This window comes from Boleophthalmus pectinirostris, unplaced genomic scaffold, assembly GCF_026225935.1.
Source record: "Boleophthalmus pectinirostris isolate CB_2022bp ecotype Guang Dong unplaced genomic scaffold, ASM2622593v1 HiC_scaffold_16, whole genome shotgun sequence".
Taxonomy (NCBI): domain Eukaryota; kingdom Metazoa; phylum Chordata; class Actinopteri; order Gobiiformes; family Gobiidae; genus Boleophthalmus; species Boleophthalmus pectinirostris.
Window position 1 is genome coordinate 12,587,384 of NW_026571095.1, and position 14,602 is coordinate 12,601,985.

Below are 14,602 nucleotides of genomic sequence, written 5' to 3' on the forward strand. Positions count from 1 at the left end.
GATAGTTTATATTAATAAGGTCCATTATAAAGTTACATTTGTCCAAACACACATTATGATCTCAGCTGAAAGTTATGCCAAAAGGTTACTTATGTTTAACTCATTTGTAACAGTTACACCCAGTTGTATTCATCCTGGCATTGCACAAGAAAAACATGGTTAAAGTGGTCAGTGGTGTCCAAAACCATAAACCTAAAACATCTCAATCCAATACAGAAGAGGAGATCCATGCATTTTAGAAAACTCCACACATACCAACACAAACAGGACAGAAACACAACAACAAACATAAAATTAACTAGTGGTGTGGTTAATATTGGGCTTTTTAAAAAGGTATCTTAAAAAAAAATAAAAAATCTTGCCTTCAATCATACACAAAAGTTTGTAAAATAACTTTTCTTTAATTCTTTAAAATTTTAAACCTCAAAATTTTTTGCAAGATATAGATTTTTTGTTTTCATTTGTTATCATCTCTTTAACAGCACAAGTAATTATATTGTAATTTAAAGGTTTTGGAGAACTCATTGCAAGTTTTACTTATATAACAAATTGAACACTACAATACTGTTATAAAACTGTTCACCTATATCCTTTTGTATCTTCTAGGTTAAGCCAATGGTTTAAACTATTCCAAACACAGTTTTGTCTTTGCTGCACTCTGCAAATTAGCATAAGAATGTTCACAGGTGGTTACACAGGTGGTAGTGTAGAAGGCAGTTTTAAAGTAGGATGCCCTACCAGTCATGACCATCTGCTGGAAAGAAAAAATACTGTGAACCAACTTCAGAAGCAATGAAAAGTTTGCAGTTAGCATACAGTTGCTGAAGTATAGACTGTTGTGCTAATGTGTATTGATAGGTGTTAGCGGGTGGTGCACTTGTGGAGAAACAAAAACCAAAGCAGCCTCCTTAGCCCCTGAAACAAGCCCAGCTCGGGGGACTGGGGCCGGGGCAGAGCAGGGGGGTCGGCCTGGGGGAGACCTCCAGAGCAACGCTAATGAGAGTGCTTGATTACAACGACCCCCCCGGACTCACGCAGGCCCTCCTTCTCCCCGAGCCGCTTCCACCTCCAGGGCCAGGGAGCAGGGCCGCGACGTGATCGATGTCTGCCTGTGGAGAAATCAGGAGGGCGCACAAATTAATTTCTCACTTTCCTCATTTGACTTCATCCGAGTGATTTATTTTGAACCCCTCTCTCTCAAGATGCAACTTTTACGAATCACCAGTGAGGGAAAGTTTTCTAAGAAGCTAGAAGTCTGAGAAAATATTAAGATCTAGAACCAAACTTTCAAACCTCAAAGATAAAAAATGTGATCTTATTATAATACAAGAATGTGGCGGGTTAAGTCAGTATTGTTAATATGTTTATTTGCTGATGTTTTGTGTTGTGTAGTGGTCATTACTGATAAATACATATATAACACTACTGTGTCACTACTTTTACAAACTTGTAACTGAGATAGGATAACTCACTGAAAGGATGTAAGTCTTTAGGTGGAGACTTCAAAACCTTGTTTGTTGAAATATATTAGTTCATGCTATACTGTGAAACATTACTGGCAAAGCAGTAACATTTCCAAGCATATGATGAACCCTCCAGAAGAAAATGTACATTGTATCTTTAAGTTTAACCAACCTTTAACAAAATAAGTATGTTAGTCCTTAAATGGTCACCCAATGAAACGATCAACAGTTTCAGTCTTACTTGCGGTATTTGTTACAATGGTCAGTGTTCATTCTGGTCATCTTGCGAGATTCACTGTCAAACTTACAAACTTTATTCACTCAGTTCTCTTTTCCAACCTTTTCAGCTTATGAAGTTAAATGCAATGCTTAAACCAGTGCTAAATCAAGCCCGCAAATGTAAAGGTAGCAGTGTGACGGACAAGCTACAATAGCCATTAGCCCGCTGACAGGCTGAAGGACTTAATCAGATGCTGTGTGCAGATTGGTCCTCAAAAGTAGACCCCCAGCCGCGCTCTTATGACTCCAGGATTCGGCCGGCACGACATCCTGTTTTTTATTCATGTGTGATACGTAGCAAAGGCAATGGAAGAAATGCTAACAAAAGGGGCCCGACAGTGTTCTGCATGCTATAGAGGAGGTTAGAACAGTGAGAGACCTGGTTTAATGAGGTGCTGTGTAGAGAGTGGAGTTGGTTTAAGATCTGGATTCTTTAGTTTCTTCTGTATTGCCTGTGTGTAATTAAAATGGCATACTTTTTAGTTATACATACAGGCATACAGTTTTATTTTGGGGAGGTACATTAGGGTGTCCATATGCATACAGGTGCAGTGGAGTATTGTAAACTGACTCACTGAGCATGCCATAAATTTTCTATACTTCAGTGATTAAGTTATACCAATCTGGCCATCATGCAGCAGTCCATACTAGTTTTAGTTTAGTTTTAAATCCTGGTTTTGAGGCCAGTTTAGTTGCAAGGAAAACCCTGTTTGGCCCTCTATTAGTCATGGTTTAGTTTCAGGTTTAATCCCAGTTTAGTCTTGGTTTTGTGGTGTGTGTGCAAACAGAGCTAATGTAAGTAACACAAAATGCTAGAGGTGGGCCAAAATTAATATTGATTTTTTTTTTTTTTTTTCCCCCGATTATCACTATGACGATTATTACCTCCTTAATTACATACCTGGAGTTGTTTCATTCACACATGTTTGATTAATTCTTTATTATTACTCTGCGAACATTTTCAAAGCTCAAAATGGTCTGGTCCACTTTGCGATGTCATGAAGCGATAGTTTTCAGCTCACTAGTTTTCAGCTACCTTTTCATTTTTGTTCAGTTGAGACTGACAATTCCAGGACTGAAATCATCCAGATGATTCTAGTGAAGATGCATGAAGTTTAAAAGCATAGTGGAGCACTTTCTCTAATATCACATGACATCATAAGGTGGAACAGTCTGTTTTCTGTTTGAGATAAGGTAGCCCAAATATGCAGAGTTTGTGTGTTAAAAGTGTGACGAGGAAACATTTTAACAGATCAGAAAAAAAGGGTAATATGAGCCCTTTAATCTACACAGTCAACAAATACTGTCATTTAGCACTGTGGAGCCATCATTACTATTATATGACCCAGTGATACTTACTTGCGTCGTCTGTTTTGTCCATCTATTGTAGTGGTTTGGTCTTTGGATAATGCTGAGGCTGCCCGCAGATCAATGCACTGCTGGGTTTTCTCTGTAGCAGGAAGAGGCCACGATTCTTTCTCCTCGCCACTTTGCAAATCCAACTTTCTATTATTCATTTCCTTTGATGCCTTACTGCACTAATGGCATAGCAAGACACTGGGTTCAATATGACTATTCCAGTCTCGAGAGCTAGCTGAGGAGAGAAAGAATTTTTATGTGGGTTATTTGCTTTAATTAGCGTAGTTTAGACTTCTACATCTTAAGATTGTCGAAGTGTTCTAGCAGCTCATGTAATTCTACGAGCACTTTTATCTTATGTAATCTAAGTGTCACTTAAAATCTTGCTTGGAAGTAGAGTTGTCAAAAGCATCAAAAAGCAGATTCTAATTGATACTAAAACTATACTCATTTGAGCAAGTATTGATACTGCACAAAACCCCATTAAAGGGACAATTGTGCTTTCCTGTTATCAGAGTCATTTTGAGCTTTATCAGAATATAAGAACTTTTGCTAAGATAAAGAAAGTACTATCATTCTACTATTTTGTGGTATCATATTCGGTATCGAAGTGGAGTTAGAAATTTTAGTATAATGACAACACTACTTGGAAGTGGTGCATTACTTGCTACCAGTAAGGTTTGGCTTTTGGTTAAATCTTGAATTATTCTATATTTTATTCCTTTTTGGTATGGCGCAGTCTCTAGAGTACAAGGTTACCACTTCTGTACTCAGATTTTGTTGCCATGGATATTCCTGGGTTAGTTACGTGAATAAATATTTATTTTGGTTCTGTCAACTGAAAAGTGAAAAGTATAGTAAAACATGTTACAATGCTACCAAGTTGTTGCGTTGTAAGAGTGATGCAAGATGTTATTGCCTTTAAATTGTGTGTTTGCATTGTCACTAAAACACTAAAACTCAGTAGTGAGCAATGGAAATGGCAAGTTTCAATACTTGTTTTAATATTCATTAGTATCTGACTTTTGATACATTTGACAACCCTAATTTGGCATGATAATATTACAATAATGCTGTTACATCCACAAACAAATCCCCTAAAACTCTGTAGCGAATACAAGCGTTTTTCGGCTGCTTTTTGACAAACACCTCCGCTAATCTGCCGGAAGATTCCACATGCATCAAAATATGAAACGTTAATTAGTTCTTAATATGAATCAAGGGGACTCGGCGCACTAAATCGAATTGTGCAGGCAGATCTCGTGAACAGCGCAGTCTCCTCTCCCCATGCACATCCCCGCCATCGTTAGCAGCCTGCCAAGTCTCCAGTTCACCGTCATTGGCTCCTTTAATGACATAGGATCAGTGGCTGTCTAAAGTGGCGAGCCCCTATCTCCCCATTAGAATACACTTGATGGAAGCACGTGCTGCATTAGAGCATAGTATGTGACCTATATATCGGTAGCAGCGCCGCACGAAGTTTTTTAGATTTTTAAATAATGAGGTGCCAGGGAAGCGTGTGAAGGTTATTCAATCTTAATGTCCTCCTATTTCTGACAGCCTCCCTGACTCTGATAAAGGAGCAAGCCCACCTTTGATCAAGCCTGCCGACACGTGTCTACTGAAGCCGCTCGCTGGTTAGGATAAATTCTTAATTCGAACTTGGGGGTGGTTGTGGGTTGGGTTGTAGGTGGTTGTAGGGTAGGGTTGGGGGGCATGGTAAGATTGGGGTATATGGAAGATGTGGAGGAAATGAATGGAGTGATGGAGAGAAAGGGTGTTGAAGAAGAGAAACGATAGTAGTTGAAGCTGTGATTTTGTGCAAAACATATATTTTTGTGTTTCAAAAAGCTGATTCCGTGCCTCTTATTTTTAAATCCCATGGTGCTTCACTTCACTTCTGCAAAGTTCATGTTTAAACTTCTTTAGGTCCATCTTAATGTTTAATTTGTGTGTGTAAGTTGGCATGGTAACCGTGGTTTGAGTTCAGTGACCTGTATGGAGTTTGCGCTGTTTGCTTGTTTGCTTCAAGCTGCTCAAGATCTGGAAAGGATCAAAAGCAGACAAAATGTTTTTCAGTTGCAATCAAATCTATATTAAAGGTTTATACATTTTTATGGTCTCCAAGCAGGTGATACCACTAGGCAAAGTTACAGGTCAGATCTGTGGAGAGACAACACCTCTCATGTAACAATAATACATGTTTTTCCAAGGTATTTAAGTGATGAAAACACCTGTAATAAATGAAATAAATTAAAAAAGCTATACTGTGGAGCATTCTACGCAAAGCAATAACATCTCCATAGAGACGAGCACTTCCAGAAACATTACATAGATCACCTTTGAAGTCATATCTCTTGTTCAAGGTAAAAATTGCCAGGTTTGTAGTTTAAAACCACATGACCTAAAAACTAGTAGCTTTTGTAGAGAGCCATGGGTTGCACTTTCAATCATCTTCCTCACGGCCTGAAAATGTGCTCATGCAAATTCGCCACGCTTTTTTTGACTCCATAATAGACTACATAATCTAGTACAACCTCCTTTTTGAAACCCTATCACATTAAAAGTCAGCCTTTGCAAATGAGTCTCCACCACTTACCACTTCTCCCTGAGTGCTCCAGCCCGCATGGTCAGTGTCTCAGCCTCTCAGTGTGTGGGCCAGACAGTGGGGGGTTATGGGGGCGGGAGGGGGGGGGCGCGTCAAGGATCCCCTGCCAGCCACCCAAGGGTCCCTAGTGGGGCTAATGGAGCGGGGAAAGAATATCAATTAAAAGGTTATAAATATTTAAGACCAGACATATTCAATAATATAAGGGTGGGGGGCCAGAGGGATTTTTTTTTTCTTTCGTTTCCTCAAGATGAAAGTTGTTTTGGTGATAAATGTCACCAGGCTTCCATAGCAAGCGAGACTCAATGTGATGGATGGTTTTGGACTTTAAGGCGGAGATATTGCTATTCTCGTCTGGTGTCAATCACAATGCAAAGATCTATACTTTAATATTAATCCTGTGAGAGGTTGTAGCTGCATAACCATGGAATTCCAACATTTGATTGAAGGCAACATGTAGAAATCGATAAATATGCACTTTAAGACATTGCATAGGCTGCGTCATGGGGATGAGGAAAGGAAAAAATGTTGTAAGCGATGGTTAGGGTTCATGTTCTAGAATTTGTTAATGTCACGATTTTAGATGGAGAACAAGGGCCTTTATGTCCAAAATACAAATACACACATGTTGAACCTTATCATTATTTGATGGACATTTGGTCCACAAAGCTGATATTTGAATTTCATAATTTAAAAACTTTTCAGCTGACAATAGGTAAAAGGTAAAAATAATTTCGCTTTTGTTTAATTATACTTACAGAGAAGATATTGAACTTTGCAGCAGTTTTCTTCATAACAATATGCCCAGAAATAAAAGATATTAACCATAAATCAGGCCAAAAAATCTGCAATCAGCAAAAAAAAAACTAAAACAAAACAAACAAACAAACAAACAAAAAAAACAGTCAATTAGAAATCTGACCTCTCCTCTGACTCCCCAACCCATATGACAATATTACAGTCAATATAACAGGTTATTCTGAAGAAAACTTCCTGCTTTCTTGCCTTCCTGCTCCTGAACTTTAGGACAAGGGGATAACCACACTGCAGCTTCCAGGAACCAAGCAGGATCTTGGCCTAGACTCGAACAAAGGACCTCGCTCAAATGCTAGCCACATGTAGCTCCTACAACCTTTTGGAACACTGAAGCATCAGGTGCACTTTTCATAGAAATTTTCACTACTCTCAAGTTTTTGTATGCAGTGCATGTGTTAGTGTGATAGCATGTGTTTCTCAGATTTTTTTTTAAATACACCTGTCAATTCCACACAATGGGAACTTGTGGAGTTGAGACCAGAATTCTTTTTATATAGACCAGCGCACATATCTTGGCTAGCCAAGTCAATTCTTATGGACGTTTTGGCTCAATGAAAACCATCCACTCTCTAGCCAAGTTGCTCTTGAGTGGAGAGTTTGAATATTCCAATGGAACAGCAGTAAAAGTTAGTTCAAATAGTATTTACATAACTAGACAATCACGTAGACTCAGTAACGCCATTTTTACATTTCTCCTTGAGGTCAATGAGTTCTCTTCGACTTGACCTTACCACGATATAGATCAACAGTCAATGCCTCTCCCCTGTCTCCATACCAGTGTTGACAAGCTCATTAGCCACATTAACAAGCCTGTTTGGTGTGGGGCGAAGAAAAAAAATCTCAATATGTCGCCCCAATTTCATATTCCGCATGTGATTGTCAGCGGTGGCAAGGGCTTGGTGCTATTGATCTGCTGTCTGGCCTGTAGAGAGCATGCTCACGGATGTCCTGATCTGATGGATTACTGTATGAGGCCCAGAGGCGCAGGAACCTAAGTTATCGACGTGCTTCTTTAATCCCAGGGTTGGACATGACCTTGCTGTGTCAAGCACCCCCCACACTTGCACTGTACTGCACCTTTGTAATGCAACCAAACATGCATCACTATCGGTTCATGCCAGACTCATGATCTATATACGCCACCTGCGGCCATATTGGATCTAGTCGCTAATGTAAACAAAATGAATGAAGTCCAGAGGGAATATGCATAAACTGCTCAAATATCATAACAGGGCTAGTCCTTACTGTCAGCTGTGGTGCTTTCATTTATACAACTAGAAATTACACTGTATAATGACCAGGCTGCATTTTAAACAATTCTAATCAATTATTAGCTTTTGGTGATTGGCAGGTCAAACATAATGGAAATCTTCTAACAACTGAAACCTGCTCTGAAGTGTCTGAAACTTTCCCAGTGTATTATAACATTGCTGCACAGGTTTTTAGATGATTTTGAGCTTTTACTGCTTGCATCGTTAAGTGAGAAGTGTGGTGAGTGACGTCACCAGAAACCAATATAGCACTTAGCATTGCAAACCGAGCTAAACTGCTAGCATGGTATGACACTGGACAAGTATGTTTTGGAAGTGGTTCTCCAAGTTATGTTGCATGTCAGTGGAAGCTGAAGAGCTAGCTAACTGTGGTACCTACTTTGTTTTTAGGTTTTATGTTGTCCATAAAGGATTTGATGTGGAAGTTGTTAAACCTTACACCTTGTTCGCTCTTAAATTTATATAGACATGCTTTTCTAATTAATCTTGGCAATGTTTAGGACTAATCTTTCCTACTTTCTAAACCTAGCTGTAGCTATAGCTGTTGAAAAGGGTTGACTTCTTGAATGGTTCAAGTTGTGAAGTTGTTGTTTTTGTGTTTGTAGAATCACTACACGCACTTTGCGTTTATGAAATACACTGGTCATGGCGGTATATATCGATACTGCAGCTCACAGTATTGATCCTGTATCAGCAAATGAAGTTTCACAATACATTAATATTTTAGCATACACCAGGTAATTTTTAGCAGAACACAATTTGACTTGGCTACTGTAGTGTCTGAGGCCATTACAAAAACAGAGAGTGCTTAAATTGTCAGTTGTTTTCTCTAGCCAGGCTGAGTGGTAATATTAGAAATATTAATGTTTCATAAAGGCCACTGGAAAAAATCTCAAAGTGGTCACTTCCTCCACACAATCGTGAACAAATAGCTATGAAGTGCTCACATTTGTGTCCATATTTTGAGTTCTATGCTGTGCGGTGAGTGCGGATGAATCATAAGTCTATATAGTGTGGCTTTTGGCCCTAGTCTGAAGTGTTTTCCCCCTGAGCGAGACCGGCCTGCATCTGCGAGGATTGGGTTGGGATTTTCATTTTCTTGAAACACCTTCTGTTCTGTTCTGCATGCTCCCACTGGGGACCACAGGGCTGATATTTTTAGAGGGCATGTTCCGAGAGCCTGAGTCGCCAAGAGAGAAGGACAATGGAGGGTGTGATGTTACATCAATACTTGGCGCAAGTGGGGGAAAGGAAAAATCCTGGGTGGCCTTGATGAGTTCTGCAACGCCTTTTCCTCAAGGAATCACACAGACGTAACAGCACCCTATAAAGACAGACACAAAATGGCTGCATATGTTGAGTAATGCAAGGCTATGGATTATACCACAGTTAATACAAATGAACTGTGGCCACCATGTTTTTAGATGTCCACATAAACAGGCAAATGAGTGACGATGAAGTGCATTTCTGACCTTAGCTTTTTATCTGAATTAGTTTGGCTCACGACTGTCTGAAAAGTACACTTGCTATTGAATTCCTGTCACTCCTTCCATTGTGCCTCAAGCTAGATTCAGACAACATAGTGCAATCAGATGTGTTTATTTCAGTGACGCCTGGGAAACAAAAGAGCTCATTGGTCAGCCATCGTTAGAAACAAATCAAACCCATCTGCAGATCTTGAGCTAGGCTTGATTAGGACTACTTTATTTGAAGGATTATGCCTATAATGTGCTTGGTTGTGAGTCTATAAGGTAAGGAATTAAAAATGGATAAACTGAATGCGATCTTGTCACATCAAGCTTAACGGGCAGTTGACTTTATTGTTTGATTGTTCGTAGGGCTTCTTAATCAGTGTTATTGTGCAGGGTAACAGTCACAGCAGGGAGCAGAAGGCCTCTGGGTCTTGCTGCCAACCAGACGCTGTTCCGAGCCAACCATCCACTCTGAGCAGTCTCCTTGGTGAATTTGAATGTGACAAAAAACATTAGGTTGGATTGTTGCATCACATGTGCAATTACAGATGAGACGTGTATTGTGAGAGATGACTTCTGGTCCTTACTGTGGGTAGTCCATGGCCCACCGCTGGCACTGCTGCAGCACAAAGCCAACAAGAGACAAAACTGCAGATGGATTGAAGAATATTGATGTGCGCGACCCGCGGCTGCCTGCAAGCAAGGCTGAATAATTTAGGCAAGTGTGTCGTGCCACAGCCTAACACACAGCAATCTCAGTTCGCTGTGCCTTTCTCTGCTGGCTCCATACATCCACGCTGCTGGCCTAGATGTCTGGGTAATACGCCGAGGCCTGTCTGCTTTAATACACACTGACTGATGCTATTCAGTGCACTGGCAGGATTTCATATGTCTCCGGTGCAGCCAAAAAGTGCAGGCCTGGATTTATTAACTGCACGTATTCCCCTCTGTCTAGTCTCATATAGTGAAGTTTTGCCTGGGTGCAGCAGGGCAAACATGTGTAAAAGCATTTCTAATAACACAGTGTAGTTCTGTGCCACCCCTCAGTCTCTCCCTCACCCCAGCTGCCCGCTCCGTGCTGTGGCATGAGTGCTTGAGTTACACAGGCCCAAATTGAACCTGCATTTTTATTACAGCTTTTATTATTGTTTTTATTAAATCCAGAGTCGAGAAATCCATTTTATTGTCACCCAGAGGAAGCGGTGATGACTGGGTGTGTGGGTCGCCCTTCTGACTGTGCTCTGCTGTCATTTCCTGTGTCTGTGCAGATTCCGAGTGCGCCCCCGAGAGGCCGGAGGAGGATGCTGCGGCTGTGCGTCTGAGGCAGAGGCTGTGCTCTCCAGAGGAGGCTGAGGAGGGAGAAGAGGAGGACGACGCTCTGCACAGCTGCGACAGCTGCCGGCAGGTGTTCCCGTCGCTGAGCCATCTCACCGAACACAAGATTAATCAATGCCAGCTGACAGGTAAACACTGTTCAGCCCACCGCGCCTGCCTCCTCTCTGCACTCTTCTCCCACTGCACCATGCGCTTCACAAGTCTGTGCCATGCATTGTGCCATGCATTGTGCCATACACTGGACCATACACTGGGCCGCACACTGTGCCATACACTGTGCCGTACACTGGGACCTACACTGTTACATACACTGTGCCATATGCCCCACACTTCCAGAGGAACCACAACAGCACCTTCACCCAGATCTCCTAGAAACAAGGTTACTTTCTCTAACCTCCACTATATTTTTAGCTGTCTCAATCATCCAGATATTTGCCATTAGAAGTCTGCTGAGATATTGAATTTCTATTGTGAGCCAACAGAGCACTGAAAACAGATCATTACTAATCAATACCCATCTGTCTCTTTTTTATTTATCAAAAAACCTTACTCATAGTAACACTAGTCTCCCAACATTTTCCCTCTCTGAATCTAGGCCTGCCGCCTATATACTCTGATAAACGATCATTTTAATTACCATTTTAGCAGAAAACTTTTTGAACCTACTGTAAAGAAAAATATGTAGCAGTAAAGCCCAAAACATATAGTGCATCTCTTATTTAGTTTAGTCAAAAGAGTAATTATCATGACAGGTCTCTCTGAAAGTTTGATATTCTGTGCTAGTCTGAGACTGTATATATAAATGGACATAGCTAACCCATTAGCCGCCACGTTCCAAACAGGAAGTGAACATGGGGGTGCTTCCGACTGCATCAATTCCAACTGACTTCACATTTAACAAATGCTGTCCCTCTGTTTGTAACTGCTGCAGTGAGCCTCATCATTTTGGATTTAAAATGTTCATATTAACCCACTCTACATAATCCTGGTGTTTTTATTTCACTATTTTGTCCCTAAATAAATTTCTATTCCCCTGTAACTGCTAGCATCGTGAGCTTCATTTGACTGGAGCTGAATGCTATGGGTGACGTCACACTCCCTCGGTCCATTTCTTTATACAGTCTATGGTATTAGTACTTTTTCTGTGCAGAATTGAATTACATTGGAAACCCGTACACTTAAACTTGTACACTTCAAAAGATTAGCCCCATCGGTAGCCCATTGGTTACACTCATAGCTAATACACAGTCAGCTCACTTGTTATTCATATGAGCTCCATATCAATATGTACACAGCAGCAGCAGACATCCAAACAGGCCTCCATGTGTCCTTATAACAGATCACTCTAGGCTACACGCTCATATTTATAGTCTCTGCAAAGTGTCCTTGCTTGGTTCAGCACAACTCACTCTGCACTATAGGAAGCTTCCAACCCTTCACCAGCGTGCACTACAGAGCAGCAGAAGTATGGTCCACCTAGCTCAAATGTACTCGCTCCAGGAAAGTCCCCTAGCTCGTCCGATGCTGGGCTTACACAGTCACAGTGGTAATATCTAATGGGACTGAGAGAAGCATGCCAATGGCGGACTGTGTCATTGACCTGTTGATGGATGAATAGTGCTAAAAATACGCTGACAAGGTGGCAGACAGGAGTAATGACGTGGACCCAAGGTTTTCCATGTGCTGCGCCTGCCCTCCTTTACACTGGGGGTGCGCTAAGCATGGGGAATCTATGTTAATCACAACATAGGCTTTAGATCAGATGAGAATACATCACTGATTATTTTGTTGGTGTAGTTCTGAAAAGAAATTACATGGATGAATTAGATTAGGGAAAATGGATATGTGTTATGGTTTATTTTATTTTAAAGGACAAAACAGAAAACACTCTATTCCACCTTGTGATGTCATGTGGTAATACAGTGCTCCACTTTTTTTGAAGCTCCATTCACCTTCATTAGAATCATTTGGATAATTTCAGCCCTGGAAGTTCCCATCTCTACTGAACTAAAGGTAAAAGCTCTTAACTTTAAAACTACAAATACAGAATATCACAAGGTGGAACATTTTGAGTTATGGGTAACAAAGGATTGTTCAGACATTTGTGAATGAAACAAAACACAACTCAGGTATGTTTTTGACAAGATAATAACATTTTAACATGACTTAAAGCTCACCAGAGCCAATTTTGTGTAATATAGGACCTTTAATAGAAATTGATTGAGTGTTGTTTTGGTCTCGGGCCATTTTATTCCCTCTTGAATTAGACCCGATTTATTCCTGGTTATTCTCCTGATTAAGATCTGGTTTTGTCCTTGCCACTTTTCCTTAAAAACTGTGAATTTACATTTTGGCAAAGACTAATCCATGCTTTCTTTCTATCTGTTAGAGTACATTTACAAGTTAAATCTGAACAATCTCTAAACCCCACAAATCCAAAAGCTAACCATGAGAACTCTATTGTAACCAGTTTGTGTTTACATTCAGGCCCTGTTTGATTTCATTGTAGTTTGCAACCCACAATGGACAAACCACAAATTATAGGCTAGACGTTCTACGTGTTTTTGCTAAGATTTTTCCATCAACTGTACAAAAATCTCAGATCTTTGTTTTGTTGCTGTTTTGGTCATCATTGCATATTACCATCTAGTGTGGATTCAAGATAAAAATGCATGTTTGTTTCTCACAGGAGCGATATTGTGAGCAGTTAGGCCTTTACGTGTGCGTGTGTCTCTTGGGTGTTCATGTGTGTGCAAATTTGAAGAACGCATTGTTCAGTCATCGAAAGGTGTGAAAATCAATATGTAGGTTTTACCAACAAGAGCAGTCATTGCTTTTCCTTGAAGTGTCCTTCCCTCATTTTACAACACCACTTTATGACTGGTATAGATTATAATTGGAAAATAGTTATAGCATGTTTATAGAAATAATCTAAAAGGGCCCATACTTTCACTCTTTTTTAATCTATGTTATAATGCTGTTTACTTATCACAATCATATGTACAGTTGTGTTTTGTTTTGTTTCATTCATTCAACACACAAATCCTACATATTCATGCTGAGTTTTTCTCTCAAACTGAAAGCACACTGTTCCACCTTGTGATGTCATTTGGTAAAACAAGAAGTGCTCTGTTTTTTAAACCCTGTACACCGTTACTAATAATTAATAATTAATCATTTCAATCTCTACTGAACAAAAGTTAAAAGTTAGCTGTTAACTTAAAAACTACTACTTGAAATGTAGTGAAAACTCATGACATCAAAAGGTAGAACAGAACATCTTGACCTTTGGAGATGTAGACAGACTAAAGATAAAGGGTTACTCAAATATATGTGAATGAAACAAAACAACTCCATGTATTTTGAGGCGGTAACATGGCTAAAAGCTCACAAGAGTCAATTTTATGTAATGTAGGACCTTTAAATGGTTGCAGATTGTTATGATAGTTGTTTTTCAGTGCTTGAATGACATAGTGAAATGATGTGTTACTTAATTAATCAAAATACTTTCTATGTAATTATTTTACAATGGTGTAAGTAATGGAGTTGTAACAAAAGGAATAAGGACCAAAGTACAAATTTACAAACAGCTGGTGCACAAATAATAGAAATAAATGCAAAGGAATTTGGCAGATCATTAATAAGAAAGGTAAGAGACCTTTTTTTTTATGTATCATCAGAAAAAACACAAATGTTAAACCTAATCATCAGGTGTTAGCTCCACAAACTCAATATATTCATTTTGTAGCTAATGGTCTGTCACCCATTCACAATATATTTTAATGGTCTTGTGACGTGATCTTAAATAGTTAATTTATGCTGTGGACGAGTTGTTAAATTTTGTGCCAGTTTTTGTTTTATGCCTAGTGGACTGAATGACATTGAAGGAATAAATTCTACCATAATGATTTCCTCCCATTTCAGGCTTACCCGACAGGTCCTTTGAAATCTTATGACATCACATGAACACGACCTATTTCATTCACCAGTGCTTCATAT

The 14,602-nt window shown here is 39.8% G+C and overlaps 1 protein-coding gene across 3 annotated transcripts in view; it reads left to right on the forward strand.

Annotated features, from left to right (window-relative positions):
- Positions 1 to 14,602, forward strand: part of LOC110157604 (zinc finger protein 521) — a 141,001-nt gene that overhangs the window by 14,485 nt on the left and 111,914 nt on the right. For all 3 annotated transcript variants that reach the window (XM_055152126.1, XM_055152124.1, XM_055152125.1), the window contains one exon: positions 10,537 to 10,731. Coding sequence is in view for 2 of the 3 variants with exons in the window: in XM_055152124.1 (XP_055008099.1) it covers positions 10,537 to 10,731 (195 nt within the window). In the remaining variant the exon portion in view is untranslated. The remainder of the gene's footprint in view (positions 1 to 10,536; positions 10,732 to 14,602) is intronic.